Source organism: Phyllopteryx taeniolatus, chromosome 21, assembly GCF_024500385.1.
Source record: "Phyllopteryx taeniolatus isolate TA_2022b chromosome 21, UOR_Ptae_1.2, whole genome shotgun sequence".
NCBI lineage: Eukaryota > Metazoa > Chordata > Actinopteri > Syngnathiformes > Syngnathidae > Phyllopteryx > Phyllopteryx taeniolatus.
Genome location: NC_084522.1, coordinates 15,809,167 through 15,825,064, shown reverse-complemented (window position 1 = coordinate 15,825,064; position 15,898 = coordinate 15,809,167). Strand labels below are relative to the sequence as shown.

The 15,898-nt window shown below is 42.4% G+C and overlaps 1 protein-coding gene across 2 annotated transcripts in view; it reads right to left on the bottom strand.

Annotated features, from left to right (window-relative positions):
- nxph1 (neurexophilin 1) overlaps positions 1–15,898 on the bottom strand; it is a 48,304-nt gene that overhangs the window by 21,823 nt on the left and 10,583 nt on the right. The window contains exon 1 of one of the 2 annotated variants that reach the window (XM_061760986.1): positions 6,147–6,225. The exons of the other annotated variant lie outside the window; for it this stretch is intronic. Coding sequence (XP_061616970.1) covers positions 6,147–6,152 — 6 coding nt within the window. The 5' untranslated portion in view covers positions 6,153–6,225. Of the gene's footprint in view, positions 1–6,146; positions 6,226–15,898 lie in introns of those variants that run through there. 2 annotated transcript variants of the gene reach the window in all.

Genomic DNA, 15,898 nt, shown 5'->3' with positions numbered 1-15,898 from the left:
AGGCTGCTGCCACCGCAACCCGACTTCGGATAAGCGGAGGAAAATGGATGGATGGATGGACATTATGTAGGCTACACGGTGCTAGGCATGCCGGGAAGTCTGCTTCAACTTCCTCTGGCCCGCAAAAGGCCAAACTAATGAGCGTCGCTCAAGTAAAATATTCTAGTTGATGTTTCTGTGCGTTTTGGTGATATAAGGTGAAAACCCCAGCATGAAGTTACCATCCACCTCGTGAGATGTCATAAGAACCAAGATGCAATTACTACAAACAAGGAGTCAAAATGTGTTGTTGGCCAACTTTATGACTTATAATAGCAGCCTGTCAGACAAGGCATTCATGTTATCTTGGGTTGTTAACCTTGCCACAACACAAAACCAAGCAAGCCTGCAACAGTAGCTTATTATAATAAAATGTTATTTATTTACTGGGTTGCTGAAATGCTCTCCATTGCTCAAAATTAGAATATGTGATGCATAGAAGACGTCAAGCATCACCTAATTTGCAGTCATAGTCCCTGGTCAGGCTTCAGAAAACAATGAAATAATTTTCTGAATACAATACAAATATTTTTGAATAATACAATTAATAAATATCATAAATACAAAATACAGTGAAGCAATTTGGACAATAGGGTGTGTGTGCATGTGTGTGTGCGCGCTTGCATTTGAAAATGTGGCCCTCATTCAAAACCGTTGGCCCCAGCCTGACACCCCGCCACCAGGTCACAAAAAGCCAAAGCAAAACCTGCGCACAGTCAACCATTTTCATGATGGAGATCTCTTAGTCAGTGTACTGAGGTCTCATGTCATCGCAGCATCATGTGAGTAAAGCAAAGGGAAGCAAAGCAGTCAAATAATGCATTGAAAATTAAATCATCGATTCTTTATAATTCACAAGAAAAGTTCAAAGGTTTGCCACATTGAAAGTGCCGGTTTATTTTGTCAGTGCGCAGATGGTCCAAATCCACATTTCCCCCCAACTCAAATCGGAGGAGGGAGTTAAAACGCAAAAGTGGGCCTCAAAGTGGGTCTTTGCCTCACATCCACCGCTTTTCTGATCAGCTGCTCTGAGCTTCCCCCTGAGCTGTTTCAATACTAAATAAATAATGGCAAACAATGCCAAAGCCTCCCCGCAGCCCCTTTGTGAATTCATTCACTCCCACTTTGATCCCACTCAACTAATCTTCAGTGTCACACTTAATGAGATTTTTCAAAAAAGAAAGAAAAAAGACAGAAAATGGGCCAACTCCCTCATCACACACTACCTTCACCGTTTCTAGCATCAACTCAAATGCTTTGCAACCACATCTGCATCTTATTCTGCTTTTATGTATGCAAAATTGAGGATTATTACTTACACAAATCGCATTAAATTATTCACTGTGAAAATATAAAGCTCTTTAGCATGCATGTAATGTATTCTATTATTTGCCTTCATTAAGAATGAGCAATTTCTCTATCTTTCCCATTTCCAGAGAATAGCAAACAGTGACTCATTAAACATCACGGAAATCAGCTAAATGTGGTTCTCACGCTTAGATGAATGAAGAAGAAATAAACCGTTAACTGTGGTGTCTGCGATGGCTGTTTTATCTCATATAATTAGTGTTTTGATTCATGCGATGTTGATTCAAATCTCTTGGGCTGTTAAGGCAATCGAAAAGAATAGTGCATTCCTATTTGAACATTCTGTGAGCATATAAACAATGTTTATCTTTATGAACTCTAGTCAGCTGCTTAAGCACCAGTTCACGATGCATCTTATCCTCTGTCCCAGAAGACAGGCGGGGTACACCCTGAACTGGTTGCCAGCCAATCGCAGGGCACATACAAACAAACAAACAACCATTCACACTCACATTCACACCTACGGGCAATTTAGAGTCTTCAATGAACCTACCATGCATGTTTTTGGGATGCGGGAAGAAACCGGAGTGCCCGGAGAAAACCCGCGCAGGCACGGGGAGAACATGCAAACTCCACACAGGCGGGGCCGGGGATCGAACCCCGGTCCTCAGAACTGTGAGCCAGACGCTATAACCAGTCTACCAGTCAACTCAAATTATTCCTTGAAGAGTAAACTAACTTTTTACAACCATCTTAAAATTAAATATCATTCAGTTTGATAAATATGGATCATGCCATTGACTGATGTAGTTACAAACCAGAAGCATTGTTTTATCCCAGTAGGCTTGGACTTGCATACCAACTTGGATGTGCTGGGCAAGTGACGGGATTCTTGATGTCTGATTCCAGTCAGTCTGCTGAACTGCCTGCAGTTTGTCTATTGGGCAAACAGACAGCATGGGACTGCACGTCCTCCTGGAACACCTCGATGGCGCAGGGACCTACGCGAGGATCCTGTTCATGGACTTCAGATCTGCATTCAACACCATCATCCCCTAACTCCTCTCCTCCAAGCATCTGCAGCTCAATGTCTCACCTGCCATCTGCCAGTGGATTTACAGCTTCCTGACGGCCAAGACACAGCAGGTGAGGCTGGGTGACCACCTCATCCATACGCACCGTCAGAATCGGGGCCCCCAAAGATGTGTCCTCTCGCCGCTGCTATTCTCTCTCTACATGAACGACTTCACCTAAATGTCAAACTCCTGAAGTTTGCAGACAACACCACAGTCATCGGCCTCATCAAAGACGGTGACGAGTTTGCGTATCGACAAGAAGTGGAATGGTTGGAGCTTTGGTGTGGCCGACAGAACCTTGAGCTGAATACACTCAAGACAGTCCAGATGATAGTGGACTTCAGGAAAGAACTTTTGACCCAGCCGCCCCTCACGCTGTCCAACTGTCCTGTGTCAACAATCAAGACCTTCAAGTTCCTGGGAATTACAATTTCTCAGGACCTGAAGTGTGGAGACCAACATCAACTCCATCAGCATACTTCCTGCGGCTTCTGAGGAAGCATGGCCTGTCACAGTAGCTGTTGAGGCAGTTCTCGGTTCTGTGTTCATCCACCAGTCTGGTTTGGTGCTGCCACAAAGAAGGACAAAATCAAACTGCAACGGACAGTCCAGGTTGTCGAAAAAAAAAATATCGGTACCCACCTACCCACTCTTGAGGACACGCACCCTACCAGGACTAAGACAAGGGCATGCAAAATCCTCTTGGACCCTCCACTTCCTGGTCACCAACTCTTTCAGCTCCTACCCTTAGGTAGGCGCTATCAAACAATGCAAACTAAGACCAGCAGACATTCCAACAGCTTCTTCCCACTGGACATGAACTTCTTAAACAGTTGCCTTACAATTTCATTGTACCAGCTGCCATTTTGCACATCTCTGTCGGGAAACTTCTACAATATTCGTCAACTCACTGTTTTATCACACTGCACTATTTGCATGCTATTGTTTGATGACTACTCCCCTCTTATGTGTTTGCGAACTCTGCGCACCATTTGCACAATCGTCACTGTACCAGGTCATTGCACTATTAGTCACTTTAAATTGGTTTAAATTGCTTGAGGACTCTGCATCACAATTGCCACTAAATCAGCATCACCACACTAGTGGTATACTTTCATTGCTCAGTGACTTTCCACGCGACTTTTTTATGTCCTAAATGTATATTTTGTCAGAGTGGCTGTTTGGTGTCATACTAGAGTGGCTCCAACTATCCATCCATCCATCCATCTATTCTCTGAGCCGCTTCTCCTCACAAGGGTCGCGGGAGTGCTGGAGCCTATCCCGGCTATCGTCGGGCAGGAGGCGGGGTACACCCTGAACTGGTCGCCGGCCAGTCGCAGGGCAGGAATAAATGAATAAATGTCATAAATTGAATTTGAAATGTAATTGAAATTTTAAATACTTTTTTTGTTGTAGGTTATGTTTCACCATTAATTGGACGACACCAGTGTTGGGAGACTTTGATGGTCCCTATGATTCTTATGATTCTCTAACATCAGATAAAGACTAGTTGCAAATCTACCAACGCCCAGTTAAACTTACAATTTGATATCTTTATCTGAAAATGTTGTTCTCAACATACTTTAGACCAGTGGTCACTAACATTTTTGAAACTGAGAGCTACGTCTTTCGTACTGTTTAATGCGAAGGGCTACCAGTTTGACACTCTTCTGAAATAACAAATTACCTTTACTCGTTCGTATGTTAGTTCAGATAGTTAATGATATTCATCTATTTAAAGACACTGATCATCTCCATAAATTATCCTAATAATTATCAATGAATTATTTAAGGTCGGAAACAGATAAATATCAATATGCAACACTTTCTTTCTATAAATCTCAGCAAGTGATCACTTCTACAAAATTGCTTGGAACTCACATTGTTCCTTCACTGGTGAGCTCTTATTACAGGGGTGGCCAACCCGCGGCTCGCGAGCCTCATGCGGCTCTTTAACTAGTTTCATGCGGCTCTTCAGGAGCTGTAACATGACATGCGTCAAAAATTCTTGGCTGGCGCTGTCATTCACTCCCCTACAGCTAGATGGCACACTGACCATGTAAGCCTGTTTGAGTGACGTCAAACGAGCGACGAGAGAATCTTTGGTGTGACATCATTTGTGTTGTAAACAATTTCCGACAAGTTACCTCTTGAAATGGCAGGGAAAAAAAGCACATCCAAACGAAAATATGAAGAAGAACACAGGACGTTTTTGCCAGAGTGGGAGAGTTTATATTTTTTTGTTAAACGTAATGGCAAGCCGATCTGCCTTATATGTCACGCAGCATTAGCGCATTTCAAAGCTTCAAATCTTCAGCTCACTCCACCCTAACATCGAACAGGAATTTCCAAAAGGGACTGAACTTCGCAAGAACAAGTTGGTCGCTTTGAAAAGCAGGTGCAGTTTTTCAAAAAAATTACAAAACACTCAGAGACCGTAACGCTTGCATCATATCAGCTGGCTTGGAAGCCAGACTGTTTGAAAGCCCCGCTCGTCACAGATGAGGCTGCGGCTGAGTTGGAGATGATCGACCTTTGTGAGGAGGATCAACTGAAAACTGTTTTAAGGGAAGGGACCGTTGAGTTCTGGAAAAGTGTGCCAATTGAAAAATACCCCAACATCAAACGAGCTGCGCTTAAGATACTGTCCATGTTTGGGTCAACGTACGTCTGCGAGTCTGTGTTTTCTACCCTGAAACATGTGAAATCAAAGCATCGATCTCTTCTGACTGACACTCATTTGAAAGAATTGCTTAGAGTGGCAACAACAGAATACAAGCCAGATTTGAAGAGGATTGTTCAAGATAAGGAATGCCAGAAGTCTCACTAAGCAGCATAGTAAGAGAAAGATGTTATTGAAAATTATTCTTTTATTGTTTGTGGACTTGCTTGAACTGAGAGTTTGTGTGTGTGAGACACAATGTTAACTGTTGAAAATTACTGATATTATCATGTTGGTGTGGTTATTTTCATTAGATCTGGCTGAGCAGAGGTCTGTGTATGCGTGCATACATGATTAAAAGATGATGTTCATGTGTACCCGTGTATGTGGCTCTTTGCAGTAACACAGGAAAAAAAGTGGCTCTTAGTCTCTGACTAGTTGGCCACCCCTGTCTTATTAGAACAGGACGATGGGAACCATAGGGGGCTCCCTGGTGCCGCCAGGAACCATATTGGTGAGGCTTGCTATAGACAGAGCTCCACACTATAAGGGGACTTGGGGTATCCGTACCTGCATATGTACAGAAATGGATATGGCTTTTGCAAAACGAGATATACCTTCATATATACAACCACATTTCCAATGAAGTTGGGAAGTTGTGTTAAACATCAATAAAAACAGAATACAATGATTTGCAAATCATGTTTAGCCTATATTTAATTGAATACACTACAAAGACAAGATATTTCATGATCAAACTGATCAACTTGATTGTTTTTAGCAAATAATCATTAACTTTGAATTTTATGGCTGCAACACGTTTAACACAACGTCCCAACTTCATTGGAATTGGGGTTGTACGTACAAATACACACAAGCATCTTTAAAATTGCAAAATGTAAGTATTACCACAGTGATGACCAATAGGTGGCTTTTAGTAGACTGTATCTTTCTTTTTCTAATTGCGCTGCTTCTCATTCACAGCATGTGGCTTTCAACACATTGCTGTGTGTGGGAAGTTCCTGTCTTATTCATTCCAATGAAGTCAATCAAGTGCTCACCTGCATCTCCGAGCGGCCTGTGGGAGGGCAGGATGAGTGGATATGTGAACCCGGCACACGACACTAATGTGAATTCTGGATACGCTTGGTTGTAAATGAACAGCAGCTAGCTGGAGATTAGCCCTTATCTGGCTGACTGGAGCCCCTGAGTGGGGGGGGGGGGGGGGGGGGGGCACGGGGGAGGGATGAGGAAGGCTTAACACACAGTGCTCATTTTTGAACACCGTAAGTCATGTAGGTTTAGGATCCTCTAGTCTGACTGCTAATGGGAAAATCAAAGACTTGTGCTGTCTGTCTGCAGCCTGAGGGTGAAAGCTGTTAAGTGATCGCCTCGCTCCACATTTTAAAGCATGTCTGTCTTTTTCTCCCCGCCTCATCAAAGTTGAGCAGCCGATAAAATGTGAACTGTTATCCGTTACCTGAGGCCTAATTGGCCCTTTCATTTCGTATCCGATCTTTGGCCACTTCAGTGCCTCTGAACCGGCTGAGCGGCCACACGATGCGATGTCGTCGAGATTTGATAGAAAACAGACATTTTAAATCCGCCCGTCATTTTAAGATGGCCCTCATGCTCGGCACAGCGGCACACACATTGTTACAGATCAGTTGCCTAGCGTCTGAGTGACAAAGGACTGCGGGTGATCAAATCTCATGCATACTCAGCCCACAAACACTAGACTGCAAATAAAACGTGAACATTCAAATGACGTCATCCACAGATGAACATCACCGCACAAATTGTCAAATCGAGAAAGTTAACATGAAGCCAGCTCGACAAATTCTCTCAAAAAGATATAACCCAACGTCATTTTCTGTACTTACAACACAGTCCTATTACAATCAGACATTTTACATTGTAAGTAGCAATTTACATGTTTTTCACATACAGTATTTTAGACATCCACCCTGACAGAAATTGGAGTGTCCAATAAGTGATATTTTTGCCTTTCTTTGTGGTTTCTTCAGGGCAATTGATTGTTTTTTTTGCCAGAATATGGTGTATATGTGCCAGTACTAATCAAAACACAGTACTCTGGTTAATATTGCGCTTTTTGTGGCATAACACAAACGGAATAATTAATCGAGCTCCATCAATTTCAGCGGGCCGCCATTTTAGGCCATATCACCCTCTGCTGGTGACCTGAAATTATTGTCACAACTTCCCATCGTGCACGTTGCATATGTCAAAGGAAAACCTGAACTTGCTCAAATGTTGTTCAAACTATCATGTAATCAACCTGCAGCATACACGGAGAGTCTGCTAACCTACAGAAGGTGCGTACGCACAAAAACGTGGCGTCCGTTCTTTTTCACGGGAAAGTTCAGATGTATCAAGAGTGAGGTGACCGTGGAAACGTGCGGCGCCTCACTCCACGTACGCACGTTTCTGCAGCTTTTGGTGCTTTGGCGACACTTCGAGGTGTTGCTGGGAAACTGTTCTCATAAATCTGCACAGCAGAAACACATGAATAATTAGCACTACTGAACAATTCATTTGATTTCAACAATGCAATTGAGGCAAGGCCTGAGAATTCATTTGTTAACCAGTGTATTTAATGAACCATCGATATTTGTGAGGACACCTATGAATTGATCAAGGCGATCACTTATGCCGCCTATTGCCCTCACTATCGCTTTGGGACTTCAGCACATGCACTGAAAAAAAAGAGTCCTTTGACTTGACTTCATTTGAACATGTACATCGGTTGCACATGATTAAAATGTGTTTAAATTGACATCATTTACCCCTCTTCCCCTAAAAAAAAAAAAAAAAAACATGATTTTTTTCAGCGTGCCTGTCGTCTCCTGTGTATTAAAATAATAAACTGAGTCATCAAAAAGGAGTCCAAGTTTTTGATACCCTCTTTGATATGCTGTTGTGCTTCGATTTGAATTCAAAAGATTGATGACAAATACCACACATCTCAGGTGCAGGGTTCATTTAAATATGATTTGCATATTCAAACGTGGGCGTGGACAGGAGGAGTCGGCTTCTCCAACATGTGCGCTCAATTCCACGTTGATCGGAATGTACGAAGGAAATGTGCTTGGATTCATGAGTACGCGAGTTTCATACATCTGGATATTTTTGTGCGTACGACGTTTTCTGGATTTGAGCGTACGCCATGTTTTAGGAGGAAATCCACGCAAGTCTTTGTACAAATTTGGTCACCAGCCAAAATGGTGGCCCCCTGAGACTGACAAATGATTCTGTTGAATTCTTCTTCCACGAATGCAATCCTTCCATCCATTTTCTGCACCGCTTATCCTCACTGGGGTTGCTGACTCTGGGCAAGAGGCGGGTTACACCCTGAACTGGTCGCTAGCCAATTGCAGGGCACGTATAAACAAAATAGCATTCGCACTCGCATTCACATCTACGGGCAATACCCGTAGAAAACCCACCCAGGCACGGGGAGAACATGGAAACTCCATACAGGCAAGGCCGGATTTGAACCCAGGACCTCAAAACTGTGAGGCAGATGTGCTAACCAGTCGCCCAACGTACCGCCCATGAACGCAATATTAACCAGAATACCCTGATTTGATTGGTGGCGGCACAATCAAAAAATGTGGGTTTACTTCCTCTTTCAAATTTACAGTCTCAACCAAAAGATGGTTACAACCAGTGCCCTTTATTTGTTTTAAAGGTCATTTGCAACACCTGAAAGAAGCTTTCCAATTTGTGAGGCCTTTTGCTCAAAAGAAAAGAGGACTGATATTTAAACAAAAGGAATACTGGATGACTTTGCCCGTGTCAAGACCTTGTCTTTTGTCTGGCTGAATGACGGTACTTTTGTAGGAATAATGTCCACTTACAAGTCTTCATTGTTCTCCCAGTGTCCCTTTCAGCCTGATGCTACGTAGCATTGATCACAGAGGACAGCAGCCGACTGACATGGTCACACAGAGGCCAATGTCGCTACCCCCCTGCCCACCCTTGAGGACTTGCACGCTGCCACAACTAAGACAAGAGCGTGCAAAATCCTCTCGGACCCTCCGCATCCCGGTCACCGGCTCTTCCGGCTCCTTCCCTCGGGTCGGCGCTACCGAACATTGCAAACTAGAACTAGCAGACATTCCGACAGCTTCTTCCCTCTTGCGATCAACTTCTTAAACACCTGACCTCCAATTCCATCAGAACATGCTGGCAATTTTCCTGTCTGTGGGGCCAATGATATATTACTCGTGCACTCACTGTCGATATGCACCATTTGCATATCTGTTGTTGACCGATACTGGCCACTCATGCCAGAGTAGCATCTGCTCCATTTGCACACTGATTGAGGAGTATCTGCAACATTTGCACAATCAACATTGTCCCAGACTATCGCACTACTTGCTTGAAGTCTCGGCGCCCTTTGCACATTGGTCATTGCACCGGACTATTGCAATATTAGTCATTCGAACTGCTCGAAGTTTCGAGAGGACTCTGCATCTTTTTGCACAATTGTCCAAAAAAAAATAAAAAAAATGTACCGGCATTACCAGATAACTAGCAACCCTTTACTGCTCAGTGACTGTTTTCTGTCTCCAAAGTGTTCTCGGTCAATTGACCGTCTGTTGTCGTACTCGAGCGGCTCCAACTACCGGAGACAAATTCCTGGTGTGTTTTTTTGGACATACTTGGCAAATAAAGATGATTCTGATGACCAGGGCAAAGAGGAAGAGGGTGGGGGGTGTCACGGTTGGGGGTGGTAACTGGTTTGTCGACTATGCCAGTTACTTGTGAGATTTTGTTTTAAAAATAACAATGTTTATCGAGAGACTAAGCAGATATCTGTGTTTTGTTTCTAAATACTAAAAAGCTGCAGTTTTACGTGTGTTGGTTGCGGGAGACACCGGATACAACTGACTGGATACAGTGTACTGTTCCATGAGACACTCAGCTGCAATATGGCTTCCCACCAGTGTGTGGCAGTAATGTGTATAGTAGCAAGATTATAGCGATGGGCTACAAATACAGGCACAGCTTGCTGAGCAAAAATGAAGATTGCTGAATCAATTGTCAGATTTATTTGCAGATTATTTATTTTTTTTATTCATCAAATAAAAACAAAAACAAAATCAGTTATTTTAGAGGGCCTCCCTTTTTTGTTGTGGTAAAACCTAATCATCAGTTATTTTTGTGTTAACAGGTTTGAAGAAATGTTGGAATGTAAGCTGAATTTCCCCTCTGAGGGATCATGATCAGTATGAAAAAAAAATGGAGGATGGGAGCTAATGCTAATCCAAACGGTAAATGGAAAGACAAGTCTGTATTTTGTAAAACCACACTATAATTCAGTCACTACAATATACAACACAAAGCTGTGTACGAATTGTAATCTTGAAAGGGGAAATTTGATTTCACACTAATTTGGTCCTTAATCCACTCCAGTATATTTCTGGCCTTGAAAGCCATGCATTTTACAGAAATTAGATTTGTAAAAAAAAGACTCCTTTTAGATCATCCATCATAAAATAAAAGTAGAAAACAAATGTCATTTCCTAAAAAGCAGTGAGGCAAAGATAGGGCAGCTGTTTACAGTGCAAGATCCCTTCATGAAAACTAAAGCGCATATCGCCGACCGATCGCACACATTGCATGAATGTTTCTCCAACATCATCGAGTTGGAAACAGGTGCCCCGGCTCCATCTGTGATTTGTGGTGCTTGAATTCAACTGTGACACAGCCACAAGTCACCCTGCTTGATGGCACACACACCCTGTACAGTGGGAATCACTTCCCCCTTGCTTTGAATAGGCCAGCAAGAATGTCGATGCTGCAGCACTTAAATGACAGGATTTCACACGACATCTGTGACAACAGCTGCGCTGCGCTATGAGACGTAAGTGAGAGCTGCTTCAACCTATTGAGGCTTTGCTCCAACTATTTAAGAAGGTGGATTAGAAATATGATGCCATTCTCCAATTTTGCCGCTACTGGCCAGTGTGGATGAATTGCCTGACAAGAAAAATGTGCTTTTCTTGTCAGTGTATTTGCAACAATGTGGACTCATTTATTGCAATTAGAACTTCAACATCCTTTTGATGTTACAATGAGTCGGTTAAGAATGGACTCGATATCAATACCACGGCGGCCTTTCGTGGTGATCTACAGCAGGATATATGGATTGTGTGTGGACAAGCCGGGAAACTGTCCCGGGGTCAGTTTAAATGGGGAAATAGTTCAGGTTTTTGGGTCTTAAATGCATACACCCATCCATCACATGAAGCAGATGTGAGACCATGTCATTGCTTTGCAAATCACAAGTACGGTAAGTCTGAAGCGGTTGCCCTCAAGTCGAGATAGGCAAGTCCAGAGTCAAGTCGCAAGTCCTACATTTTGGACAAAATACAAATAGATTTTCATAGATATATTATTTGTATTGAATTAATATGTATGGATTATATACAGCATTTATGTATTGAATATATTTTAAAATCCATATTTATTTATCAAAACAAATTTGATAAACAAGTGCATTGACACTTGGTTATCAGTTATTCTATGAAAGACTTCATTTTTCATTTTTTTATTTTTGAAGTGACATTGAACAGACTGGTCACAAATATGAATTTGCATCCAGTAGTGCTGCAATTAGTAATTAGTAAGTAATAATGTATAAGTAAGTATAATTGATTGAATTTATGTCACTGAATTGTTTTCAAGTTGTATTGCAAACTCAATTTGACTCAACTTCATTTCTGAACAAACTATGCTGTGTACTTTGTGATGACAGCCTTGTAACGCATACCGTTCTTAAGAGAACTCCATGAAACGAAAGCCGAGACCGGCACATCACTGTTCAGTATTTGAAGTGCTTCTAAAAATTCTACACACCCCTGTTAAAAAGCCAGGTTTTGGGGACTTTTTTTTTTTTTTCATCTTTAATGTGACACATAACTTAAAACGAAAAAATATTGTTTTCGAGAGAAGTAAACATGAACAACAGAATCTCATTTAGAAGCACTGACTCTGGGCAATTGATAACTGCCATGAGATTAAAGGTAATGTTTCACATATTGTGGTCTCAATTTTAAAACATTGCGCAGGCAGGTTTATCGCAGAGCCACCACAACAGATGACATTTTAATGGTGACACTTCAATAAACACGTTCAGTTGTATGAAAATTATATTCACATGTAGCTACTCATAATTTGTATTTTGTATCACAACCCCAATTCCAATGAAGTTGGGACATCGTGTTAAACATAAATGAAAACAGAATACAATGATTTGCAAATCATTTTCAACCTATATTTAATTGAATACACTACGAAGACAAGATATGTAATCTTCAAACTGATCAACTTGATTGTTTTTAGCAAATAATCATGAACTTCGAATTTTATGGCTGCAACACGTTCCAAAAAAGCTGCGACAGGTGGCAGAAAACAGGTGCTCATCAAACACCTGTTCGGAACATCCCACAGGTGAACAGGCTCATTGGGAACAGGTGGGTGCCATGATTGGCTAGAAAAGGAGCTTCCTTGAATTGCTCAGTCATTCACAAGCAAAGATGGGGCGAGGTTCACCGCTTTGTGAACAAGTGCGTGAGAAAATAGTCCAACCGTTTAAGGACAATGTTCCTCAACGTACAATTGCAAGGAATTTAGGGATTTCATCATCTACGGTCCATAATAGCATCAAAAGGTGCAGAGAATCTGGAGAAATCACTGCATGGAAGCGGCAAGGCCGAAAACCAACATGGAATGCCCGTGACCTTCGATCCCTCAGGCGGCACTGCATTAAGGCACCATTAATGCTGAAAGGGACATACAGGTTTTGGAGAAACATATGCTGCCATCCAAGCAATGTCTTTTTCACCGACGCCATTGGTTATTTCAGCAAGACAATGCCAAACCACATTCTGCACGTGTTACAACAGCGTGGCTTCGTAGTAAAAGAGTGCGGGTACGAGACACCTCATTGCTCGAGACAAATGTCAGGAATGAAACTTCTTGAGGAACTGTCAAAGTACTCAATGCAAAATTCAAATGAGACAAAAGGAAATCGTTTCTTGCTCAGTGAGTAAAATCCAGATGAACTCTTCCATCGCTGAATCAATCTCTGTCAAGTGGGGAAGCGGCACCTATTTGCAATACCTTGACAACTAACTTTGAACATGGACAACATGGATTCAAATGTCAAGAAATGCCCGATTCATATGATTCCCAATGATAATAGCAAATGCTGTCGTAACAGCCATTGCTCGCATGCTTTGTTTGGCGGTAACGATAGAGTCATCCAATAAAGAAAAGGTTCAATTTTATATTTGAAATTGTGTGCCCTGTTGTCTTATAGATTAAAGGCAATGTTAAAAACTCGACTTGCTTGAAAGCTCATTTAAAATCATTGATGGAGGGGGGCGGCGTATACAATCTCGCCGAGGGCGTCGCACTGGCTTGGGCCGGCGCTGCCGCCCCTCGTTACGTTACTTTGCTGTCCTAAAACATTCACATTCACCATCACACCATTTGTATTTGTTGCGGGTAATCATCCCAAACCAGTCTATGAAACTTAATGTTTGACCAGCTGGCTAAACTGTTCAATTAGCTTACCCGTCTTTGTGACTTTCGTAGTGCCGGATCAAGTTGGAGTTGCAAAACATGCAGGTTGCCATCCTTTTGCGCAGACTTCCTCGACAACCTCATCCTTGAATCCAAATTGGATATCTTTGGAGCTCCTTCCATCGTTGCCCGTGCAGGTGGCTACCTCACACTGTCAAGTGTGCAACAAATGCAGACTGTGTTGTCAGGTCGGCACGAATGACGCCCCCCCCCCCCCCCCCCACCCCCAACCCCCAACCCCCAAAATGTTTCTTGAATGTTATTAAGATGGACTGTATTAATAACAATGCTGATTTTCAGCTCTCAACTTGTCAAGTCATATAGTTCAAGTCAAGTCTCTTGGCTACCGAGTCTAAAGTGAAGTATTTGGTCGCAAGTCATCAAATTGGCAACTCGAGTCGCCTCCCGTCAAGTCATTTGACTCAAGTCCCCCCAAGCGTTGCGCTGCGTCGTACAGAAGGCTTTCAGATGAGAGGTATGGTTAAATTCTTCACCGTACTCCACGCCACAACCGCCATCGTGATAACTTAAGTCACATTTGAAAAAAACACAACAAAAACATGATTATGCTCATAAAGGCAGACTTAACTTTTGCCTTCTTTTTGTCAATTTCCAACAACCTGAGTAGATACGAGATTTAAAGCAGCTCCCATCATCCCCCGGCAGACATTTTGAGTCAAACCAGTGACGGGCTTCTAGATGGGAACAGTCTTCTGCGTGATGACTCATCTACAGTCTGGAACTGTTCAACTGGGTTGCTTATTTGAAATGTGACACGTATTATTGATTCCATCAAACGTTGCCATCATAAAAGAGTCAAAAGAAGTTCAAAGCCTTCAGTAGTAAAATGTTAAAACATGATGTGTGTAAAAACGTACGATATTTTTCCCACGAAATATTGCTTGAACTCAAATTGGAGTGATTTGACGGTCCACATTCAGTACACAGAAGCCACAAGTGGTGATGGCGGAGCGGCTTACCGCACTCCAAGTAGCTAATCTTTGAAATAAGGACTCCCGGGTCTGACAGATCAGCCTGAGCCTTCCCCTGAGCCGTATGCCGAACACCAAAGAACAGAGCAAATCCATCAAAGTGACAGGATAAATGAAGGGTGAGACACTTCACTACCTGTAAGGAAGTACTCCTATCAGCAGTGATTGTTTTGAGAAATGGAGGAGCAGCATGGAAGATGAGGCGACAGACACTTTGGGAAGTCCCGCACCGGGTTTGTTAATAACAGCATGTGCTCTTCTGGTTCCATGCTATTCCATATCATCTATTAACCGTGTCAAGGATATAAATAACCCACATTGGAAAAAAAAGGGAATCAAACATTCTACTTGAAAAGACAAACATACTTTTACTCTCTTTTTGTTGCTAAATACAATATCAGTCCTTAACTTAATTTTGCATAGTCAATGAATTTCCGAAAGGCCATTTAGGAAAGAAGATTTCATTCTGTAATCATTTCTTTCTTCCCGAGTAATTAGGGGACATTTGAAGTGAGAAACATCCTTTTATTACTTTTGAGATGCTAAGTACACATTGTACACTGAAAGTATCGAGCATTATTAGTTGAAATAAATACATTAATGAATTAAACAAATAAATATATATCAAAAATATGCCTAAAAAAGCTCAACTTGCGCAAAAAGACGACCGAGTAAACCAGAAGTAGACAGTAGACAGTTTTTGGTCTACTGAGATATTCAACAGCCTTTGTGAGTCAAATCTTCATAATACAAACACAAAGGTATATTTCCACATAACAAGGCTACTATGCCCCTACACACACACATATTATATACATTTGTGTGTGTGTATGTACGTGTATATCCACCCATCCATCCATCTTCCTTTACCGCTTCTCCTCACGCGGGCGTGCTGGAGCGTATCCCAGCTATCTTCGGGCGTGAGGCCGGGTACACCCTGAACTGGTCGCCAGCCAATCGCAGGGCACATACAAACAAACAACCAACCATTCGCACTCACAGTCACACCTACGGGCAATTGAGAGTCTTGAATTAACCTACGATGCATGTTTTGGGGATGTGGGAGGAAAGCCGAGTGCCCGGAGAAAACCCACGCAGGCACGGGGAGAACATGCAAACTCCACACAGGCGAGGACGGGGATTGAACCCCGGTCCTCACAACTGTGAGGCAGATGTGCTAACTAGTCGTCCACCGACTATAT